This window comes from Gracilinanus agilis, chromosome 2 (genome assembly GCF_016433145.1).
Source record: "Gracilinanus agilis isolate LMUSP501 chromosome 2, AgileGrace, whole genome shotgun sequence".
In the NCBI taxonomy this organism is placed as follows: Eukaryota; Metazoa; Chordata; class Mammalia; order Didelphimorphia; family Didelphidae; genus Gracilinanus; species Gracilinanus agilis.
The window spans coordinates 290,537,328-290,558,923 of record NC_058131.1 but is presented as its reverse complement, the minus strand read 5'-3'; the positions used below and the strand labels follow the sequence as shown (position 1 = coordinate 290,558,923).

The following is a 21,596-nucleotide window of genomic DNA, read 5'->3' as shown; positions in this document are numbered from 1 at the left end:
AGGGCTCGGTAAATGGGGTTAAGTGACTTGCCCAGGATCACATAGCTAGGAAGTATCTGAAGTCAGGTTTGAACCCAGGAACTTCCTAACTCCAGATCTGGTGCTCTATCTACTGTGCCATCTAGCTGCTCTTCTGGATATCTCTTAAACCAATAGCATCTGGGAGAGAACTGGGTTTGATGGAAAGAGCACTGCATTTGGAGTCAGACAACCTGGGTTCCAATTCTGATACTGGTTTAAGACCTTGGGTGATTAATTTCATCTCTCTAGTCATCATTTATAAAATAAGAAGGCTGGATTAGGTTCTATCTAAGGTGCTTTTCAGCTCTATGTCCTATGATCCACCCCAGCCCTCTTCCCATGGACCCGATTTGTGGCAAAAGACCACCCTTGCTTTACTCTCTAGGGTTCGTTCCTAATGTCTGTTTCAGAGATCAATTCTATTTCTCTCCAGAATAGTTGTCCCAGGTCTTACCGTGTTTCCTGTTTGTTTCTTTACCATCACCACTGAATTGGGGGAGAGATCAAATTCTTCCATCTGCAAGTTAGATCCAACCAACTGACTAATCATGCTAGCAGAGGGGAAGCTGTAGCATGGGATAAGCCAGGAGCAGCGAGGAGAGCTAGCAAAGGAGCAGCTCTAATTAGGTTGGTGGTGAGAGAAAGCATACTAACAATGAGAGTTTTCCCAAAGTGGCTGCCTCAGGAAGTGGTGGAGGAGGACCTCATTGGAGATCTTGAGCAGAAATTGGATTACTACTTAGTGAGTGTGCTGTAGAAAGGATTTCTTTTGAATTATGGGTTGGGCAAGATGACTAATAAGGTTCTCTCCAGATCTAAAACTCTATTATTCTGATTCTTACCATATAGACTTCTTTCATGGAGGATAATATTTATGAGTATGATAAGGTCTGAGCAAGAAATCAGATTGCCCTTTCTAATTTTCTCTGACCCGGGCTGATCACAGGATCATAGATTTAGTGCTAGAAGGAACTTCAGAGGTGTAGTCCACTGCCCCCACTCATTTTACAGATGACAAAACTGACTACCGGAGGAGTAAAGCAGCTTGCCCAGTGTCACAAGGTTAGTAGCAGTAGGTATGAACCAAGGTCTTCTGAATCTAAATCTCTTCATTGCTGAACAGTGAAAAGGACTGTGCTGCTGATATTAATTCCGGTCTCTGTTCTTTGCACGTGAAACACCTGATGTCAAGTTACAGAAAGGACCTGGATGACATGCTGGAAGGCAGGGAGAATGAACTTTGTCCAACATTCATATGCAGACTGGTGAATTGACTAAATTGTTGATGATAACTTGACAAAATAAAGTTTTGGAGTTCTCTCACCTCCCTCTGATTTTGTTTTCTTTAGGGTGTTCTGACTTACAAGAACCAATCATCAATCCTTCCAGACTCCACCTACAACCCCAACCTCCTCGGTGAATCCCGAATGCTGTACTTTTGGTTTTCGGATAAAGTCTTAAGCTCCTTGGCTAAGGCTGCCTTCCTGGACAAGAGACTAATGTTGACTCTGTCAGGAGATGAGTTCAAGGTCAGAAGAGATGGGCTTGCATGCGTGCGTGTGTGTGTGTGTGTGTGCGTGTGTGTGTGTGTGTGTGTGTGTGTGTGTGTGTGTGTGTGTGTGTTGGAGGGGGAGTTATAATATCCATCTTTGCCTGAGTTAAGAGACATAGCTATGGAAAAACTTGCTAGTACTCCAACTCACTTCAGAAAGGATATTTGGGTAAACTAAATCCTTATTCTAGAATCACAGAATCTCAGAGTTGGAAGGGACTTACAGAATCACCTAGACCAGCTGTACTTGAACAGAAATCCCCTTCATAACATTCCCAATGAGTGGCTATCCAGATAGAAACTTGGATCAACTAAAATTTTCCATAAGGATTAATAATTATATGTAATTAGATCCTGTAAGAAAATATTGCATAGTGGGTAGGGAATTAGCGATATGGCAAGACCTGCCTCCAACACATTGAGTTGGGCAAGCTACCTTATCTTTCAATGCTCAGGAAAATTCTTTAAGAATATAAATTGTTAAAAAATGTGCTGGCCTACTTTGGTAGAGGGATTTTTCTCTCCTGAAAGGTATCTATACAAGTGGCATCACAGGTCCAGTCCTTTCTCTTTATCCCTGAAGTATCTGATAAAAAATGATCTTCCTCTACTTCCAGGGAGTTCTCTCATAACATCTTTTTTTTTTTTTTTTTTAAAGCCCTTACCTTCCACCTTAGAATCAATACTATGTATTGTTTCCAAGGCAGAAGAGTGACAGGGGCTAGGCAATGGGGGTCAAGTGACTTGCCCAGGGTCACACAGCTAGGAAGTGTCTGAGGTCAGATTTTAATCTAGACTTCCCATCTCTAGGCCTGGCTCTCAATCCACTGAGCTACCAAGCTGCCCCCACCCTCACACCATCTTTAAAAGGACCACCATTGTAGTTGTACAAGGACATATATCTGAACTTGGCCCTGTGCTGGTGAACATTTTTTATCAATGATTTAAATAAAGCCACAGATTGAATACCTCCCAAATCTGCCACTGGTGCAAAGCTGAGAGATATAGCAATGACTTACCAGATGACAGAATGAAAGTTCAAAGGGATCTTGATAACCTAGAATTCTAGGCCAAATGTAAAAAGATGAAATGTAACAAAGAAAAATGTAATCTTTTTTTTTTTTTAAACCCTTGTACTTCGGTGTATTGTCTCATAGGTGGAAGATTGGTAAGGGTGGGCAATGGGGGTCAAGTGACTTGCCCAGGGTCACACAGCTGGGAAGTGGCTGAGGCCAGGTTTGAACCTAGCAGCTCCTGTCTCTAAGCCTGACTCTCACTCCACTGAGCTACCCAGCTGCCCCCAGAAAAATGTAATCTTATACTTAGATTAAAAAAAAAAAACAAAAACAACTTCACAAACATGAAAGGTGAGGCATGGATGGAGAGCAGTTTGTCTGAAAAAAAGATCTGGAAGTCTTAGTGGAACACAAGGTCAATATGAAGCACCAGTGTTAAAAAACAGCCAAAAATGCTAAGTTTTAAGAAGATAATGCAATCTTAGGCTGCATAAAGAGAGTAATGGTGTCCAGGACTAAGACAGTCAGATTGCTTCCTTACTCTTTAGCAGCAGCAGCAGGAGGAAGAGGAGGAGGAGGACCACCACCAGCAACTAACATTTATAAATACTACACCAAAGGGGGCAGCTGGGTAGCTCAGTGGATTGAGAGCCAGGCCTAGAGACGGGAGGTCCTAGGTTCAAATCCGGCCTCAGCCACTTCTCAGCTGTGTGACCCTGGGCAAGTCACTTGACACCCATTGCCCACCCTTACCACTCTTCCACCTATAAGCCAATACACAAAAGTTAAGGGTTTAAAACAAACAAAACAAATAAATACTACATCAAGACTTTAAAGCATGCTGTCATATTTCCTAAGAGAAAAATTATTCTCCAAATGGTTTTAGTTGCATAATTTAATTTTTGTCTCATTAAAATTTTCATTAATACAAAAATAATTATTTTCCCTCACAACAACCCTAGTAGGGAGGTACTATTTTTATCCCATTTTGCAGATAAGGAAACTGAGGCAGACAGAGGTTAAATGACTTACCTAAGGTAACATTGTAAGTGTCTAAGGCCAGATTTAATTTGGGGTTTTCCTGACCCCAGGTCCAGCTCTCTAGTCACCACACTGGTAGACCACATCTTGAATACTTTGGTGGGTCATAGTGTTTTAGGAAGGACATTGATTATCTGGAAAGTGTCCAGAGGAGGGCAGAGGGGATAATAAAAGCCATGTAAAGACTGGTTGAAGGAACTGGAAGAAAAGTAGAATCTGGAAAAGAGAAAGCTTAGGATAGAGCATGATTAGAGCTGTCCCAAAGTGGAGTGAGTGGCACCTGGAGGTGGTGTATTACCTCTCAGAGGAGGTCTTCAAGCCAAGTCTGAATGACCCTTATTGGAGCATCTGCTGCTGAAGGAGGGATTCTTATTCAGGCATAGGTTGAAGTAGATGACTTTGGAGGAGTAGATTCCACTCTATTCACAAGTCAATGCATTTCCAAATGTTTCCAATTCTTTCCCTTAGCAAATTCTTCACAAAAATTCTTCTATGTTTGACTTCGTAGATAAGGTTCCAGGAATCCAACCTCAAGGTTTGTTGAAATATATATGTGTGTGTACATATACATACTTACACACATACATATTTATATAAAACCCTGAAGCTTATAGCCTTCTCTCCCCCCACCCCCACCCCAGCTTTTCTTTCCAATGTCCCATGATAGTACTAAAAGGGAAGCAGAATAAGGATTACTGGACCTATTTACAGATGATGAAACTGAGGCACAGAGGGTGCAGGTGACTGAAACTCAAGTTTTTTACTTCTAGTTTGGGGTTCTTACCATTTGTAGGAAGCATAGTATTGTGGAAAGAGCAATGGAGGGAGCGACTAATTTGCCCAGTGGATAGAGTCAGATCTAGAGATGGGAGGTCCTGGGTTCAAATCTAGCCTAGACACTTCCTAACTGGGTGACCTTGGACAAGTCACTTTACTCCCATTGTCTAGTCTTTATTGCTTTTCTGTCTTGGAACCAATATAGACAGTACTGATTATAATACAGAAGGAGGAAGGAAGGAAGGAAGGAAGGAAGGAAGGAAGAGAGAAAGAATTAGAGAAAGAGAGAGCATGATTGAGAGAGAGAGAAAAAACTGGATCAGTTAGGAGACCTATGTCCCTGGCTCTGACAGTTAAATAACTGAATGACTTTGGACAAATCCCTTTATTTCTCTGATTTAGCATTATCTTGTCTGTAAAAATGCAAGTCACAATATTTATAATCCCTCACAGAGTTATTGTAAAGAAAGCTTTTTGCAACTTTCAAAGTCCTAGAGAAAATTGAATTATCAATATTATAATGATTCTAATAATTAATATTTGGTTAATAATTATAAATATAAATATTTTATTTTATTATGTGTTTTAATATTATATTATGATTCAATCATAATAATATTATAATTTCAATAAAAAATTGAGACCATAGCTTCCTCTTCTCCTCAACTCTAGGTTCCAATATACCTCTATGTTATGCCTTTCTCACTAAATTCTCCTTTGCTCCAGTCTCAGGTTAAAGAGGTAGCCTTTTCCCTTGTCAATCCAACCACTCTACTTGTGCCCTTGATCCCTATTTCTTCCAGGAGCTCTCCTCTTTCTATCATTTCTTCTCTGTCCTTAATTTTCCATCTCTCTTTATCCATTGCCTCCTTCTCTATTGCTTATAAACATGGTTCCACTACTTTACAAAAACACCCTTTATTTGATCCCACTGTCTTCTCAAGCTTCCATTTTGCATTTCTCCTCCCTTCCATATCCAAACTATACTCATTGCCTTTACTTTCTGATACCTCCTACTCACTTCTCAGCCCCTTGCAATCTGGCTTCCCTCTCTTACCATTCAACTGAATTTGTTCTCTCTGAGGTTACCAATGATCTATTAATTGCTAGATCTAATAATAACACATTATTGATTATCTTCTCCTCCTGGAATTACTTTCCTGCTCTGGTTTTCATAACAAAGCTCTCTCTCTATCTGTCTGACAGTTCCTTCTCAGACTTCTTCACAGATCATCATCTTTGTCATCATCCCCCACATACATAGTATTACCTCCCATCCCATATGTGGGTGTACTCCAGTGTTCTGTCCTGAAACCTCTTTTCTTCTTTCTTAGCACACTCTCTGGGGAATTCCATCTGCTCTCACAAGTCCAACTTTTTCCTCTATGCAGACAACTTCCAGATCTCTGCAAGCAGGCAGCCCCACTGAACTCTAATCCCACATCACCAGCTGTCTATTGGGCATCTCCAAATGGGTATACCATAGGCATATCGAGCTCAAAATTAAGACTCCAATCTCCATACTTTTGCACAGGTTGTCCCCTACTATTAGAATGCAGTCCTTCCTTATCTCTACATCAGAAAATCTCTACTTTCCTTCAAAATTCAGCTCAAATTCCCCTTCTTATAAGAAGTCTTTCTTGATCCCCCAAGTAACTAGTATCCTCCTCCTAAGCAGTTATTCAACATATTTCTGGTGTTTTAAATATATTATGTATTGTTAAATATTGTTACATCATTATATTATTAAATATTATATACATATAAAACACACACATATATATGCACACATACACAGATATACACACATAGTTTTTCCCAAAAAGCATATGAGTTCCTTGAGGGCAGGACTTAATACATAAATATGTATATACATACATGCATACTTACATACATATATTGTGCTTATTTTCAAAATATATATTGTTTTCTCCCAGTAGAATGTAAGCTCCTTGAAAGCAGAGGTGTTTTCATTTCTGTCTTTGTATTGCCAGTACCTAGCAAATTGTCTGGCAAATAAGAAGGAATTTAATAAGTTCTTTTTGAAAGAATGAATGCATATATTAGTAGCAAGATTCAATTTCTGGGCATTAGAAGATTTTGAAGTTAGAATGAACCTTTGAGATTACATAGTCCAATTCTGCCATTTATTTTATAGATATGGAAATGGAGACCCTGAGAGATGAAGTGTCTTTCCCAAAGTCTCATGGGTATTGGAATTGTCAAGAACTAGGAGTCAAACTTTCTGACTCCAAACAAATTAAAAACAAGCATTTATTAAGCCCTTACTATATGCCAGGCACTATGTTAGGTCCTGGGAAGACAAAAACAAAAATAAGAGTCCCTGCTTTCAAAGAGCTTATATTCTATTGAGGGGAAACAATTCATATTTAGAAAAATAAATACAAAATATATATTAAATCCTGCCCTCAAGGAACTTAGTTTCTATTGAGGGGGAAAAAAACATGTTCAGATATATAAATATATACAAAAGAGGAGCAGCTAGGTGACCCAGTGGATAGAGATCCAGACTTAAAGATGGAAGGTCCTGGGTTCAAATGTGACTTCAGACACTTTCTAGCTGTGTAACCCTGGGCAAGTCACTTAACTCCAATTGCCTAGCCCTTACCATTCTTCTTTCTTGGAATTGATTCTTAATATTAATTCTCAAATAGAAAGTATGTTTTTTTTTAATTATATACAAAAGTAATACAGGGTAATTTAGGGGGTACACTAGAAACTGAGGGGATCAGGAAGGATTTTATATGGAAGTATGTTCTTATTCTATGCTTTGAAGAAAGGTAGGAATTCTAAGAGGCAGAATTCAGGAGAGAATGCATTCTAGGGATCCACACGGGGCTAGGAGAATCGAATGTCACGTGTGAGACCTAAGCAAGACAGCCAAGCTGAATGAAGGAAGGGAAGTAATCTTTATTCCTTGAAGCTGCTGTTGTCTCGTCCATTCTTCCCCCGCCCTCCCCAGCCCTGACCCACACTGCTTCGTGGCCAAGTTATTCCTGCTTAAGCTCCTCTGAACTTGTTCTGATTAAATTTAGAAACTGGAGTCTGGCTCTAAAGAGAAGGGTAGATTTACAAGGGACAAAGCCCCCATCACCTCCCACATTCATAGATTGTCAGAGCCAGAAGGAATCTTATAGGTCAAAGAAAGAAAGCAATCTCCTCCTCCCATCACACCGACTTCCTCCCCAAACCATCCCCTCCCATTCACTATTTTGCAGGCATTGCTGCAGGACAAAGGCCTGGACACCAACCAAGATATCTTGCGAGAGGTAACTTCAGTACTGGATGGGCTGTTCTTTGGATACATTTTGTTGTGGGGGGAAAAGGGGGAGATCTGGCAGGTCACCTCATACATCCCAATCCAATCCAAGCCCAGCCCTAGGAGCACCCTTAATTCCCTGATCTCCCTGGTTGGGTTGAGCCTGGGTGGGCAAAATCTATTCTATGGGGTTCATAGAGGGCCCTACGGTCTCAGACCCTCCCCTAAGGAGTGGATCCCCTAAAGTTATTAGTGTGACTCAATTGCTTGCCCTCTCTCAAAGTCAGGTTACCCTTTATCCCACCATTCAACATCTAGCAGTCTCCATTAGTACAATCTATCAGTCAACAAGCATTTTTTCAGCATCTCAGACACAGTGCCAGAAGTGCAGATAATTCCAAATTATGTACAATCTTTGATACTTCTATTTATTTATTTATTAATTCATTCATTTATTTGTTTGTTTGTTTGTTTGTTTGTTTTTTAAACCCTTAACTTCTGTGTATTGGCTCATAGGTGGAAGAGTGGTAAGGGTGGGCAATGGGGGTCAAGTGACTTGCCCAGGGTCACACAGTGATACTTCTATTTTAGCTTTGGCTACTTGGAAATTTTTCTTGGGCTATATTGGTCTATAACTCTGGGCAACTGAAGCTACTTATAAGCCCTCTGAGGAGTTGAAGAGGGGCAGGAGGATGCTGGAGGATGGAGTGGATCCTCCTGGGAAAGCGTTTTGTCAATATTACCAAAAACAGGGAAGCTTATAAAGTAAATAATCCAACTGTGGATAATCGATAATTTATTGTTGCTGTTCAGTTGTGTCTGATTCCTCATGACCCCATTATTGGGATTTTCTTGGCAAAAATACTGGAGTAGTTTGTCATTTTCTTCTCCAGCTCATTTTATAGATAAGAAAACTGGGGCAAACAAGGAAAAGAGACTAGCATGTGGTCACATAACTAGTGTCTGAAGCTGGATTTGACTCAGGGCTTCCTTACTCCAGACCTGGTGCTCTATCCACTGTGCCACCTACCTGTCCCCAATTGAGAATTAGCAGTGTTGTTATTAGTGAGGATTTGCCCAATACTGAACATGTTTTGCAGAGGCAGCCAGGAAGCTAATTAGCTAACTGCCTTTCCTAAGCCAAACCTTGCCAAGAACACCCACATTTTCTTTGGAACCCAACCCACAATCATTCAAAAACAGATTTGGGGTTTTTTTTTCTGGAACTAGGGGGTCTTCGAGGTCTCAGAATCCATGGTTGCCAGGCTTTTTAAAAATTTGTATTTCTAATACCCTTTCTATTTTTAAAGAGCAAAAATCTTTCTTCTCTCCTTGCCACCTCCTCCTGTCACTGGGGGGGGGGGGGGAGAAATAAAAAAGAAGACACTTGTGACAAATTTGTCTAGTTAAGCAGAATAAATTCCTGCATTGGCCGTGTCATGATTGTTATAATGAAATGATTAAACCAGTGAGTTAGAGCCTGGGGCTGATGAGATCAAAATCATGAATCTTATCCCTTTTAGACTCATTAGTTACCTCAAAAGAAATAATGTATATAAAATAAGTTTCAAACCTTAAAGTAATAAATACATACACATATATGCATATATATCATGTTTTATCATTATTTTCCAACTACAATCAAAACTGTAACTAGGATGGGGTGCTTGGTGCTTTAAACCAGGGCAGTGATATTTGTGTGAGGCATGGTTTGCCTCCATCTAAGGAAAGGAAGAGAAAGCAAATAGATGATTGACAGATCACCACTGGGATAAGGAACAGATGGGAATATATTCTGTTAAAAAGAAATTGCTTATTCAGGTGAGATGCAGCCTTGAGGAAAGGGTCTGGTCAGCTCCTGGGCTACTTATGAACAAGTGCTGGGCGAGGCTGTAGTCCTCTTGATCTCTTGCCAACCATGGAAAAAGGCTCTTTGGGGTTCTGGCTTCTTTGAGGAAAAGGATATATTTCTCTGCTGCTTGTTTTATTTCGTACTTTTCAGGAATAAGGACCTTGTGCCCTCCAGAGACATGTTACAGGGTAGGGAACATGCTTCTGTCCCCTATTCAGTCTAGGGGAAGGAGTAGCATGGGAGCCCCTTCTGGGATGGGCAGACTGAGAACTGATTGCTCATATTGTGATTTCTGGGACAGGTGGTGGTTAGAATGCTGGATTGGGAGTCTTAAAGACTCATCTTCCTGAGTTCAAATCCAGCCTCAGATACTTACTAGCTGGGTGACACTGAACAAGTTGGCCTCAATTTCCTCACCTGTAAAATGAGCCTGAGAAGGAAATGGCAAGCCACTCTAGTATCTCTGCCAAGAAAAACCCCAAATAGGGTCATAATGAGTCAGACATGACTGAAAACCAACTAAACCACAAAAATCATGATTTCTAGCCTCCCTCAAATGAATCTGCCCAAAGTACCAGGATTCCCAGCTGCTAAGGACAGAAGTCCTATCCAGAGAGGGCTGCCAACGAGCTCTAGTCCTTAGTTAAGGTCAGCAACTACCACCTCAGCAGGTGTCCTCAAAGCCTGTGTCTGTCGATCAACAAGCTTACCACGTGCCGGTCACTGTGCCAAGTTCTAGAGACACAAATCAAAGCAAAAACATGAACCCTGGTTCCCAAGAGCTCATATTCTAGTGGGGAAGACAACATGTAAACAAAGTCCCTCGGAGACTTGCTAGCTATATGACCTCAGGCAAGTCACTAACCCTCTGTTTGCCTCAGTCTCTTCCTCTGTAAAATGAGCATAATAATAGCACTTACCTCACAAGGTTGCTGCGAGAATCAAAGGAAATAATATCTGTGAAATGTTTAGCATAGTGCTTGGCACATAGTAGGTGCTATTTAAGTAATATGTAGCTATAATAATTATTATTGTTATTTATATATATACTATATTTAAACACATAAGTATACAAGATATATAGAGTGCAAATGGGAAGGAATAGCACTAGGCAAAGATGGGGAATAAGGCCTGACGAGGTGGAAAAGACACCACCAAAGTCCTGAAGAAGGTTAAATTTGAACTGAATCTTGAAGGAAGCTAAGATTTGGAGGTGAGAAGGGATAGTTTTTCTAGGCATAAGGGACAGCCAGTGAAAAGGCACTGCATTGGATGCAATATTATTTGCAAGAATAGCAAGAACTCAGGGGCAATCAGGTGGCACAGTGGATTGAGAGCCATGCCTGGAGACAAAGGCCTTGAGTTCAAATCTGACCTCAGACACTTCCTATTTGTGTGACCCTGGAGGAGTCACTCAACTCCAATTGCCCAGCCCTTACCACTCTTTTGCCTTGGAAGCAATATGTGGAATTGATTCTAAGAGAGAAAATAAGATTAAAAAAAAAGAATGGCCAGAACATATATATATATATATGTTTATCAGTCATAGAGTTGAACTTGCTTGCTAAATAAAACTCTTGTCTCTGCCCTGGAAAAGCAGACAAGACCATCTCTTCCAGGTTCCTGATCTCTAACTCTGGCATGGGGGCGGGGGGTGGGTTCATGTCTCTTGCAGATTTTTCAGCATTCTTCCTTCAGTGACTCCCAGGTAGAGATTCGAAGCTCGACTGCCCCCCAAATTACCTGCCAACCAGAAGGCACCACAGTCAAGTCTTCTGTCAGTGTGGAGATCAGACTACTCCACCAGGACCGGGCTCCAACGGTGGCATTCTCTTTTGAAGAGGTGGGTGTGTTACACTCTGGTACCTGGATGTCATCAGATTCAGCCTTAGGCCCTGGCCTGAACTCAAGCATCCTTGACTCTCCTCTCCAATTCTGAGAATCACATCTGAATCATCTTCCCCCATTTGGGCACAATGTCACTAGCACACATGCCTTCTCCTGCCTGCATAAAATTGCCCCAGCTCCGGCAGTGTCCTGGTGCCAGGACTTTGCTCTCATCAGATATTCCCAAGCCCAAAGGTTCTTTCCCTTAGCTTTTGGCCCAACCGTACCCAGTATGATGATGGAAAGACCTCTGGACAGGGCATACAGAGATCAGGATTCTACTCACAGCTCTGTTACTAGCAAGCTCGTGTGACTTTGGGCAAGTCCTTTTCCCCTTTTTGGCCTTTAGTAACATGATGATAACATTTGTAACATGATGATAACCTTTCCCAAACTATCTTATATTTTGCTACTTATTACAAGTTTCTATTTATTCCCTTTATATTTAAGCTATGTATATATTTTTTCTTTTTCGGAGTTCATGCTTTTATTTTTATTTTTTAAGCAAACAGAGTGAAATGATTTGCCCAGGGCCATACAGCTAATAAATGGCTGAATCTAGATTTGAACTCAGGTCTTCTGACTCCAAGCCCATCACTCTATACATTACACCCCCTAGCTGCCCTCATTTTTATTTTTTACAAATATTTATTTCTTCTTCCTCCCTCTTTCTCCCTTATTCCAATTGAACAATAATAATAATAATAGCAAAAAGAAAACCCTCCTAATAAACATACATAGTCTAGCAAATCAAATTCTCACACTGACCATACCCCAAAAATGTATGTCTCATTCTGTGTTTCTTCTCTGTAGAAGATGGGTCTCTTCTGTACATATTCACATCTATGTGTTATCTCCTCAATTAGAATGCCAGGTCCTTTCAATTTGAGGTCTTTTCATTGTTTGTGTTCTAGAATGCCCAACACCTACCAGTGTCTCATGCCTAAAAATGTTATTGATGGATTGATTACCCTTTTAGATCAGTAGTTCTATATGCTACCAATATAAAACTCTTTGCAAAAGTTAAAGCTCTATATAAATGGCCAGTTTCTGTTCTTAAATATTCAAACTTATTTTGTATGGGTTTCTTTGCATATTATCTCCCCAACTAGAATGTAAGCTCTTTGAGGACAGTCTTTTGATTCTTCTTCATGGCTCTAGCACTTAGCACAGTGCCTAGCCTATAGTAGGCACTTCATAAATGTTTATAGAAAGCCTTAATTGAATGAAACATCTGGGATCTACTTGATTGAGGCATTCCTTCCCAATAATACAGATCATAACCCATCCATGTCTGTCTATCCTGCTTTTATTCATATCCTTCCTTAAGTTCATCACGAGGGGTCTACCCAATGTCTTAGAGGCCATAATAGTAATATTATGATTCCTCTCCCTAGAGCACTTAGTTCCATAATCTTCTCCTTTTTTAAAAACTTTACTTCCATCTTGGAATCACGACCAAGTATCAGGTCCAAGGCAGAAGAGTGCAAAGGGCCAAGCAATTGGGGTTAATGGCTAGCCCAGCATCACACAAGTAGGAAGTATCTGAGGACAGATTTGAACAAAGGACCTCCTGTCTCCAGGCCTGGCTTTCAATCCACTGAGCAGCCTAACCTGATCCCCATAGTCTTCCTATCTATCTTCATACAGTTTCTTATGAGGCAACTCAAGGCACCCACTACTAGGACAAAAGGTATCCATTCCATGAAAAAGGAAAGATTCAGAAGAAACCTGTAACTTCTACAACAAGCTAGTTCACTTTGTGAACCTTGCTTGCCTAGAGTTGCAACTATGATTATATATGAGCCACATCTTCCATGTTGCCAGCTCTAATCAATCTATCTGCTGGGATAACAACCTACTATGTGTTAGATTAATTAAGCACCTACTATGTGCTAGATTAATTAAGCAACTACTATGTGCTAGATTAATTAAGTGCCTACTATGTGCTAGATTAATTGAGTACCTATTATGTGCTAGATTAATTAAGCACCTACTATGTGCTAAGTTAATTAGGCACTGACTAGGTATTAATATGGACTTATAAAGGTAAAAATGAGATAGTCCCTTCTCTCAGAGAGCTTATACTCTACCTGAGGCAAAAAGGAAAGTATTTAATAAAAAAATGAATGCTTGGGGAAAGCACCCACAGGATCAGTGGGACATCCTTCTCTCAGAATTACTCTGTTTAGAAGGAGGTTTTAATCTGGGGGTCCATGACCTTTAAAAAATATTTTTGGTAATTGTATTCCAATGTAATTGGTTTCTTTTGTAATCCTATGTATTTTATTTTATATGTTAAAAGATTATTCTAAAGTACCTACAGGCTTCACCAGCTAACCAGAGATTCATATCACAAACACGATTCAGAAAGCTTGTTTTAGAGAAGTATCACTGCCTGAGTGATCCTGGTCAAGTCACTCTCTAGCTCTGAGCCTCACTAAACTCCAATTGCCTAGCTTTTGCTCTTCTGCCTTGGAACCAATAATCAGTATTGATTCTAAGGTAATGGTTTAAGACCAAAGAAAAACAAAAAAAAATGTAGGATATGGATAAAGGCAAGACCTGAGTCTGGATTTTTCTCCCTAGGACATTGTGACTGTCATTCAGGCATCCTACGAAGACAAGAAACTGATTCTAGACCTCTCTGATTTCCAGTAAGTCTCACTGGGATAGGGAGGGAAGGGTCATGGAGCAGGAGATCTCTTTACACTGAATTTAATCTGCTTAATTGATTACTTTACATTAATTTAATGTAATGTTTTAGTTAATTTAAACCGAGAGCTTCTTTGTGTCCAGTCCTATGCCAGATTCTTGTTGGGAATAGAAGGAGGTTCCTTCCTTAAAGCAGTTTCAAGTTTAGTAAGAGAAATAAGACACAACTTATAAGAAAGAACTGACAGTAGCTGAGTACCTGCCAAGGGAAAGGAAGTATGGTGTAGTGAATAGAGTGCCTGCCTCTAGTCAGTTAGACCTGGATTCAAGGCTTCTTTTAGACAAATTTGGCCATGTGACCCTGGGCAAGTACCCCAAGCAGCTCTCTAAGACTAATGGATTCGAAAGAGTTGCTAACTGCATCAACTAAGTTAACTGGGTGCTTTCTCTGCCAGTGGAATGGCTGGTCCAGAATTGAAAGTTCTAAGTACCTAGTGAAGATCACAAACAAATGAAAGTTCATGGAAGAAAGAAATGAGAGGGGATGATGGAATGAGAACAGCGTCCAAGAAGATGCTGAGATGAGAATATGAATGCATGGTTTGTGGAAGGGATAGTGAAGACACTAGTCTGGCTGGAGCAAACAGTGAATTCTGGGGGAGGGGGAAGCAGATTGGAGAGGTAGTTTGGGGACCAGAGGGTGGAAGGCTTTGACAGGCAGGCTAAGGACTTGATTCTATAGAAAACTGGGAGCCATAGAAGGACAACATTCCCCTCTTCTCTGTTTCTACAGGATTCACCATAAGTCCTTCCGTTCTGCCTCTACGTTATGTACGGTAGGTTGACCCTGGAAGAAGATAGAAAAGAGTTTAACCCTGTTATGTAGGTATCCTCATATCTGGGGCCAAGGGAAAGAAACCAGGCATTAAGCTCAAAGGAAATTAGCTTCTTCCCCTCTTATTTTTCCCTATTTTTTTAAAAGCCCTTACCATCTGTCTTAGAATCAATACTGTGTATTGGTTCCAAGGCAGAATAGTGGTAAGGGTAGGCAATGGGGGTCAAGTGACTTGCCCAGGGTCACACAGCTAGGAAGTGGACCTTCTGTCTCTAGGTCTGGCTCTCAATCCATTGAGCCATCCAGCTTTCCCCATTGTTTACCCTATTTTAATTTATATTTGAGGGGAGAGAGCTCCTTATGGCTTACCATAATGTTAATTGAACAGGATATATAAGCCGGTCTTCTGGCTCCATAAGTAACTTACTGTCTGGCCTTGGGCAAAGTCACTTCATTCATTCATTCATTCATTCATTCATTCATCCATTCATCCATCCCATTTCTGGGACAGGTAGCATCAAATCCAGCCCTGTCTAAGGGTTAATGAAAGTATCACTCTGATGTTTTGAAAAGTATAAAACACTGTCATAAATGGGAGTGTGGGTAGGGTGAGGAGAGAATGCATTATAGAAGAGGCTTGATAGAAAGAGTGCTGAACCTTGCTAGGAGATAAAATCTCACCTCCAAAACTTAGTAGCTATGTGACCCTAGGCAAGTCACTCTATAGTAATACCCGTAGTATACACTTTGGTGAAACTCAAATGAGATCATTTATGCAAAGCATATTGTATATGTATCAGCTGCTTTTATCATATGAGGAGTAGTTAAGTGGGGGGAAGGAAGAGAATGAGTGAGGTGGGTGATAAAAATGACCATGACCCTTGGCAGCTTAATAAACTGGCAGCCATTCAGGATGATGAGAAATTGCGGGAGGAAACATATACTCCTGGAAGCTCTCTCCTCCCTATCTGGAAATCTGAAAGTTCCATGTAACAGATGAGCTCTATTCTCACGCCGGGGCTCTCTCCCTTATAATTTCTCCCTTCAGCAGAGCCAAGAATCAATCCAGGAATTCCTGAAGACCCTCACAGCCATGGTGGGCATCCCTGCAGTCATCTCCTGTGAGTATCCTTGTAGGGGGTAAGGATGAGCTGGAAGGGGCTTGATGGGTTTGGGTTATCAGGCCAAAGACAAAGACTAAGGAAGAAATCCTCAGTCTCTAAGCTGTTTGGGACAGTAGGAGGAGCACTGGTTGTGGAATCAGAAAACCTGGGCAAATATCAGACCCTGATGCTCACTATTTAGGTGACATTGGTCTAATAACTTAACTATCCTGGACCTGTTTCCCATTTCCTCATCTCAACAAATAAGGGAATTGGACTAGTTGGACACTGAGATTGCTTCCAGCTCTAGCTCTGACATATTGATGGAATAGTTAAGGAGCCTCTAAAGAGGGAGGCACCCATCTCCCAGGATCTAAAGGGTTTTTTCACTGGAATAGGAAACCCTATGATAGCCAGGTAAGTCCTGAGGGGGATGTCATCTAGCCTGGGTTCCTTCAACCCTCAAAATCTTGCTTTTTTCATCTGTTTAATGGAAATAGTGTTCATATACTGTGTACTTCTGGTTGCTGTACATTCTAGGGCTCCAAGGACTTACTACATGGGTTTATACCCCATTCTCTCCATAGGGCTTGAGCCAAAACTCACCACACTGTTGAACAGTAAAGGCTTGGACCTCTTTGATATTATCAATCCTGAAATTATCACCCAAAAGGTGAGTAAAGAGTTGGGAATCAAGGTCTCCATGGCCTTCTTTAACTCCAATAAGCTCAGGAGATCTAATTTACTATTCAGGTTGCCTTGAGCAGGACACTCAATACATAGGCCTCTTTTTCTCCATCTGTAAAATGGAGGTAGAGAGAAGAGAAGGGAGTAGCCACAGATGATGCTTAAGATTCCATCTAGTTCCCAATCACATTCCTCTTACTGATTTTCTATACCCCTCTGTCCCAAGGTAAGAGAGTCTCAGAGAAGTAGTGGGTACCTTCCTGGCAGTCTGTGGAGTAATTTATACTTTTCTTCCTCATGAAGAGTAGAGGAAAGAGGGATACTTCTGAAAACCCTGAGCATTTGGGGAATTTGCTCAAACTATTAAGGGAATGTTCTGTTCAGCACTCAATCTATCAAACTCAATGGGTCTGTGGCACCTTTGTGATGTTGAGAACAAGAAGAAGGCCCCCAGCCTATTGGAGGACTGACCTATGGAGGATTTACAGGAGGGCATGGGTGAAAATTGAAGAAGCACTAGCTCGGGAGTCAGAAAACCTGGGTTCAAATCCCACCTCTGACATAATACCTCGGGCAAGTCACTTCAGACTGTTGATCCCTGGTTTCCTCATCTGTAAAATGAAAGGGATGGATGAAATGATTATTGAGACCATTTCCAGGTCTGAATCTTTCCTCTCCCACCACCTTCTTCCCTTTTTTCCTCAGGGTTACCTGCTTCTCCAGATGGACTTTGGATTCCCCCAGCATCTGCTAGAGGATTTCCTTCAAACCATCATCTAGAAGAAAGCCAAAGAGGGGCCACCTGGCCAGCTGAACCAAAGAGAAATTGGGGAAGGCTGCCTTTGTCTCTTCACCTTTAAAATGGGGATAATCGTGAACACTTATCTTACGGCACTTCACCAGAGTGTTGGGAGGATTGAATGAGAGCATGGGTCCACATTACTTTGTAAATCTGTCAAATTGTCATTATTCTAATTATTCTCATTAGTATTTTCATTGTTTATCCCCCTTTGCCTGTAAGAAAAATGAGGCCAAGAAAATAAGAAAGAACACTGGTGGTATCTGCTGTCTTCTCACTTCCCTCCCCAACCTGTACCCCTACTCTACAAGGAAGCCAGAAGCTATCACAGGCTCCTATTGGCATTAGTCATAATGTCATTAAAGCAATGTTGACCATAAACAGGGAATCACACTACCTCTTTAGTGGGAGATTGGATAAGATGGAGGTGTGTCTGTCTCTGTCCAAAAAACATGGGGTAGTTAGACCCCTCCCTCAGGCCCCTTCTCTGTGCCATTTGTCTCTCATAGGTTTTCCTTGTGGTCTCTCAGTTTTCGTTTTCATGGAACTGCCACCAACCTTGTTATTTTTATAAAGCAAATCCTTTTCCTTGTAAGATTTCCTCATATCTTGCCTCCCCCAGTGCTCATATGGTGGCCATATCATGGACTGAGGGCCTCCTACAAGCAAAGCCTGAAATTAGGACTGTGTCAGAATCCTAAAGCATAATGGCTTTCTAACTCCGCCTCTACCCTACACTTACTGGGTGACCTTCAACCGGTGGGTTTACTTCTGTGGGTCTAAAATTTCTCTCCTTTAAAATGAGAGAGTTAGACAAGATGATCTCGAAGACTCATCTCATCTTACCCTTATTCTGAGATCATTTCTCCTCTCTAAGCTTTTAGTCTCTTCCTCTATTAAATGAAAAGATTGTACTGGATCTAAGGCCTTTTCTAGCTCTTATATTCTGCAATTCTGAAAAGCTAGGACAAGAAGCAATGGGTTGTTGGTTGATTTGGCATGGTTTAAGGGGATCGTTGACCCTTTGGCACCCCCCTGTGCACCATCACTGGCCAAAATAATCTCCCTAAAACACCATTCCAGTCATGTCACTTCTCTGTTCGAGAACTGTCAATGATATCCATGAGATAAAGTCCAGATTCCTCATTTGGCATTCTCACCTTGTCATTCAAAGTCTTTTATGATCTTCCCTCACTTTATCTAACTCTTGTGTCAGAGTTTTTTATAAAGGGCCAAGTATGTTCTTTGGATATTCTCATCTCTTTAATTCATAGGAATCCCTTTTTCCCCTGCCCTGCTAAAGATCTGGAAAACACTAAATGATTCTCCCCTGATGTGTTGTCATTGACTTCCCTTCTTTACAAACACATTGTTCACAAACCTCAAAAAAAGAGAAATCAACTTTTTGTAGGAAACAAAATGGAACTCATAACAAAGCTCATGGAAAATGAAGACATCTTGAGGCAGCTAGGTGGCTCATTGGATAGAAAGCCAGGCCTGGAATTGGGAGGATTTGAATTCAAATATGGCATCAGACACTTCTTAGCTATATGGCCCTGGGCAAGTCACTTAACTCTGATTACCTAGCTGTTACTGTTCTACTACCTTAGAATATATGTTTAGTATCAATTCTAAGCCAAAAGAAAAGGAAAAAAAGGAGAGAAGAAAAGAGAAGAGAAAACAAAACAAAACAGAAAAAAAGAAAGACATCTTCCAATAAATAGCCTCATCCCTAGAAGCCTGTGTAGGACCTCAATTACTTATAGTCCTGGGCTAAGTAGGAATCCTAGAAGATATAACTCCCTCAGAGTTCCTCCTTATAGGACCACGATCTAAAACTGGAAGAGATCTTACCTCTCTGGTCTAATCCCCTCCCCTCAATTTACAAATGAGGAAACTGAGGCCAAAGTAAATTAAGTGACTTATCCAAGGTCACACCAGAGATAGCACATGAATCCCAGTTCTCTGAATCCAGAGTCAAGGCTTTTTCCACTGTACAACACAGTCTCCTATAGTTCTCTACAGCTTTTCAAAAGTAGTAATGACTGTCTCACATCATCATAGTTCAGCATCTATCATCAGTACATAGATTTAGATTGAAGATGGACCTTGGAGGCTGTCACTCCTAACTTTCTTATTTTAGAGATGAGGAAATTGATTATGAGAATATTAATGACTTGTTCAAGATCACACAAGTAGTGAAAGTATTAGTTCCACCACCCTTTCAGCACTAAGGAGTTACTCAAGTGACAAGCACTTTGGGGGATTGATGACAACGCCCTAACCATTCCCTGTTGTGGGTGTTGTTCTACCATTAAAGAAAGGAATGCTCCAGTTTCCTTGTCTTGGCCAGAGAAGTAGCCCTTCACTTGAAGTTCTTAACAATATATAAAAAAAAAAGGAGGCTGCTGCCCTGGCAATCCTCTCTTGTGTTAAGTTCCTTAAAAGTACTTATTCACAGAGGATTGACAAAGGAATCAGGAGCTCCCCTACCTCTCACCAAATAACAGATGTTACTTGCCAATACAGACCATAAATGTGAATTACTATTATGTCATGAATAGAGGATCCAGCCTAGAAATTAGAATTAGGATGGGCAGCTAGGTGGTGCCGTGGATAGAGTGCCTGGCCTGAAGTCAGGAAGACACATCTTCCTGAGTTCAAATCTGGACTCAAATACTTTCTATCTCAGTGATGCTGGGCAAGTCACTTAGTCCTGTTTGCCTCAATTCCTTCATCTGTAAATGAGCTAGACAAGGAAATGACAAGCCACTCCACTGTCTTTGCCAACAAACCCCAAAATGGGGTTATGAAGAGTTGGACGTGACTGAAAATTGACTGAACATCATCTAGGAATCAGGAAGGTCTAGGTTCATTACTCATCTTTGCACCTGACTGGCTGTGTGACCACAGGTTAGTCACAACCTCTCAATGCCCAAGATGAGATCTAAGACTATAAATGGAAGAATAACTATTAAGCTGAACTGATAGAGGGAGTTTTCTTAGTTAGAAGCTCTACTAATGAATGAACAGATCCAGACCACCTCCCACTCCAACAAAAATTATCATTGTTATTATCTCCAAAGTGAGGACAGTCACCACCAGAAACCAGGCTTCAGCCTGGTGACTCCAAAAACAACTGTTCTCTTTTCTCCAGGGACTTGGAAAGATGAAAAAAGGAGAACTTTCTCCAAGTCTGGGAGTCGGATGAAACACCCCAACATGTTCCCAATCTCCCCTGGATCAACTTTTTATGATTATTCAAATTATCAAAGACTGTATTTGGCGATTTTAGGGGAGGGGAGAGAAGGGTGTTTCTTTTTTATCCTTTTAAACTGTTACCTTCCATCTGAGAATCAATACTGTATAGTGGTTCTAAGAATTGCTGTAAGGGCTAGGCAAATGGGGGTTAAGTCAGTTGTCCAGTCACATAGCTAGGAAGTGTCTGAATTCAGATTTGAACTCAGGACTTAGCATCTCTAGGCTTGCCTCTCCATCCATTGAGTCACCTACCTGCCCCTGGCAGTGTGTTTCTTTATATATATATATATAGTTTAGAAAAATTTTCCATGGTTACATGATTCATGTTCTTACTTTCCCCTTCACCCCTCCCCCAAAGCTGACGCACATTTCCACTGGTTTTTAACATGTATCATCTATCAAGACCTAATTCCATATTATTGATAATTGCATTGGTGTGGTCCTTTCAAGTCTATGTCCCCAACCATGTCCGCATCAACCCATGTGTTCAAGCAGTTGTTTTTCTTCTGTGTTTCCACTCCTGCAGTCCTTCCTCTGAATGTGGGTAGCGTTCTTTACAATAAATCCCTCAGAATTGTCCTGGGTCATTGCATTGCTGCTAGTACAGAAGTCCATTACATTCAATTTTACCACAGTGAATCCGTCTCTGTATACAATGTTCTTCTAGCTCTGCTCCTTTCACTCTGCATTAGTTCCTGGAGGTCTTTCCAGTTCACATGGTATTTCTCCAGTTTATTATTCCTTTTAGCACAATAGTATCCCATCACCAGCATATACCACAATTTGTTCTGCCATTTCCCAATTGAAGGGCATGCCCTCTTTTTTCTAGA

At 40.9% G+C, this 21,596-nt stretch overlaps 1 protein-coding gene across 1 annotated transcript in view; it reads left to right on the top strand.

The window, feature by feature from the left end:
- LOC123233651 (cholesteryl ester transfer protein) overlaps positions 1-17,758 on the top strand; it is a 34,614-nt gene extending 16,856 nt beyond the window's left edge. The window contains exons 5-13 of the mRNA XM_044659713.1: positions 1,125-1,286; positions 1,371-1,550; positions 7,647-7,697; positions 11,215-11,382; positions 14,016-14,083; positions 14,875-14,917; positions 15,965-16,037; positions 16,607-16,692; positions 17,412-17,758. Coding sequence (XP_044515648.1) covers positions 1,125-1,286; positions 1,371-1,550; positions 7,647-7,697; positions 11,215-11,382; positions 14,016-14,083; positions 14,875-14,917; positions 15,965-16,037; positions 16,607-16,692; positions 17,412-17,486 — 906 coding nt within the window. The 3' untranslated portion in view covers positions 17,487-17,758. The remainder of the gene's footprint in view (positions 1-1,124; positions 1,287-1,370; positions 1,551-7,646; positions 7,698-11,214; positions 11,383-14,015; positions 14,084-14,874; positions 14,918-15,964; positions 16,038-16,606; positions 16,693-17,411) is intronic.
- Positions 17,759-21,596: the final 3,838 nt, after the last annotated feature.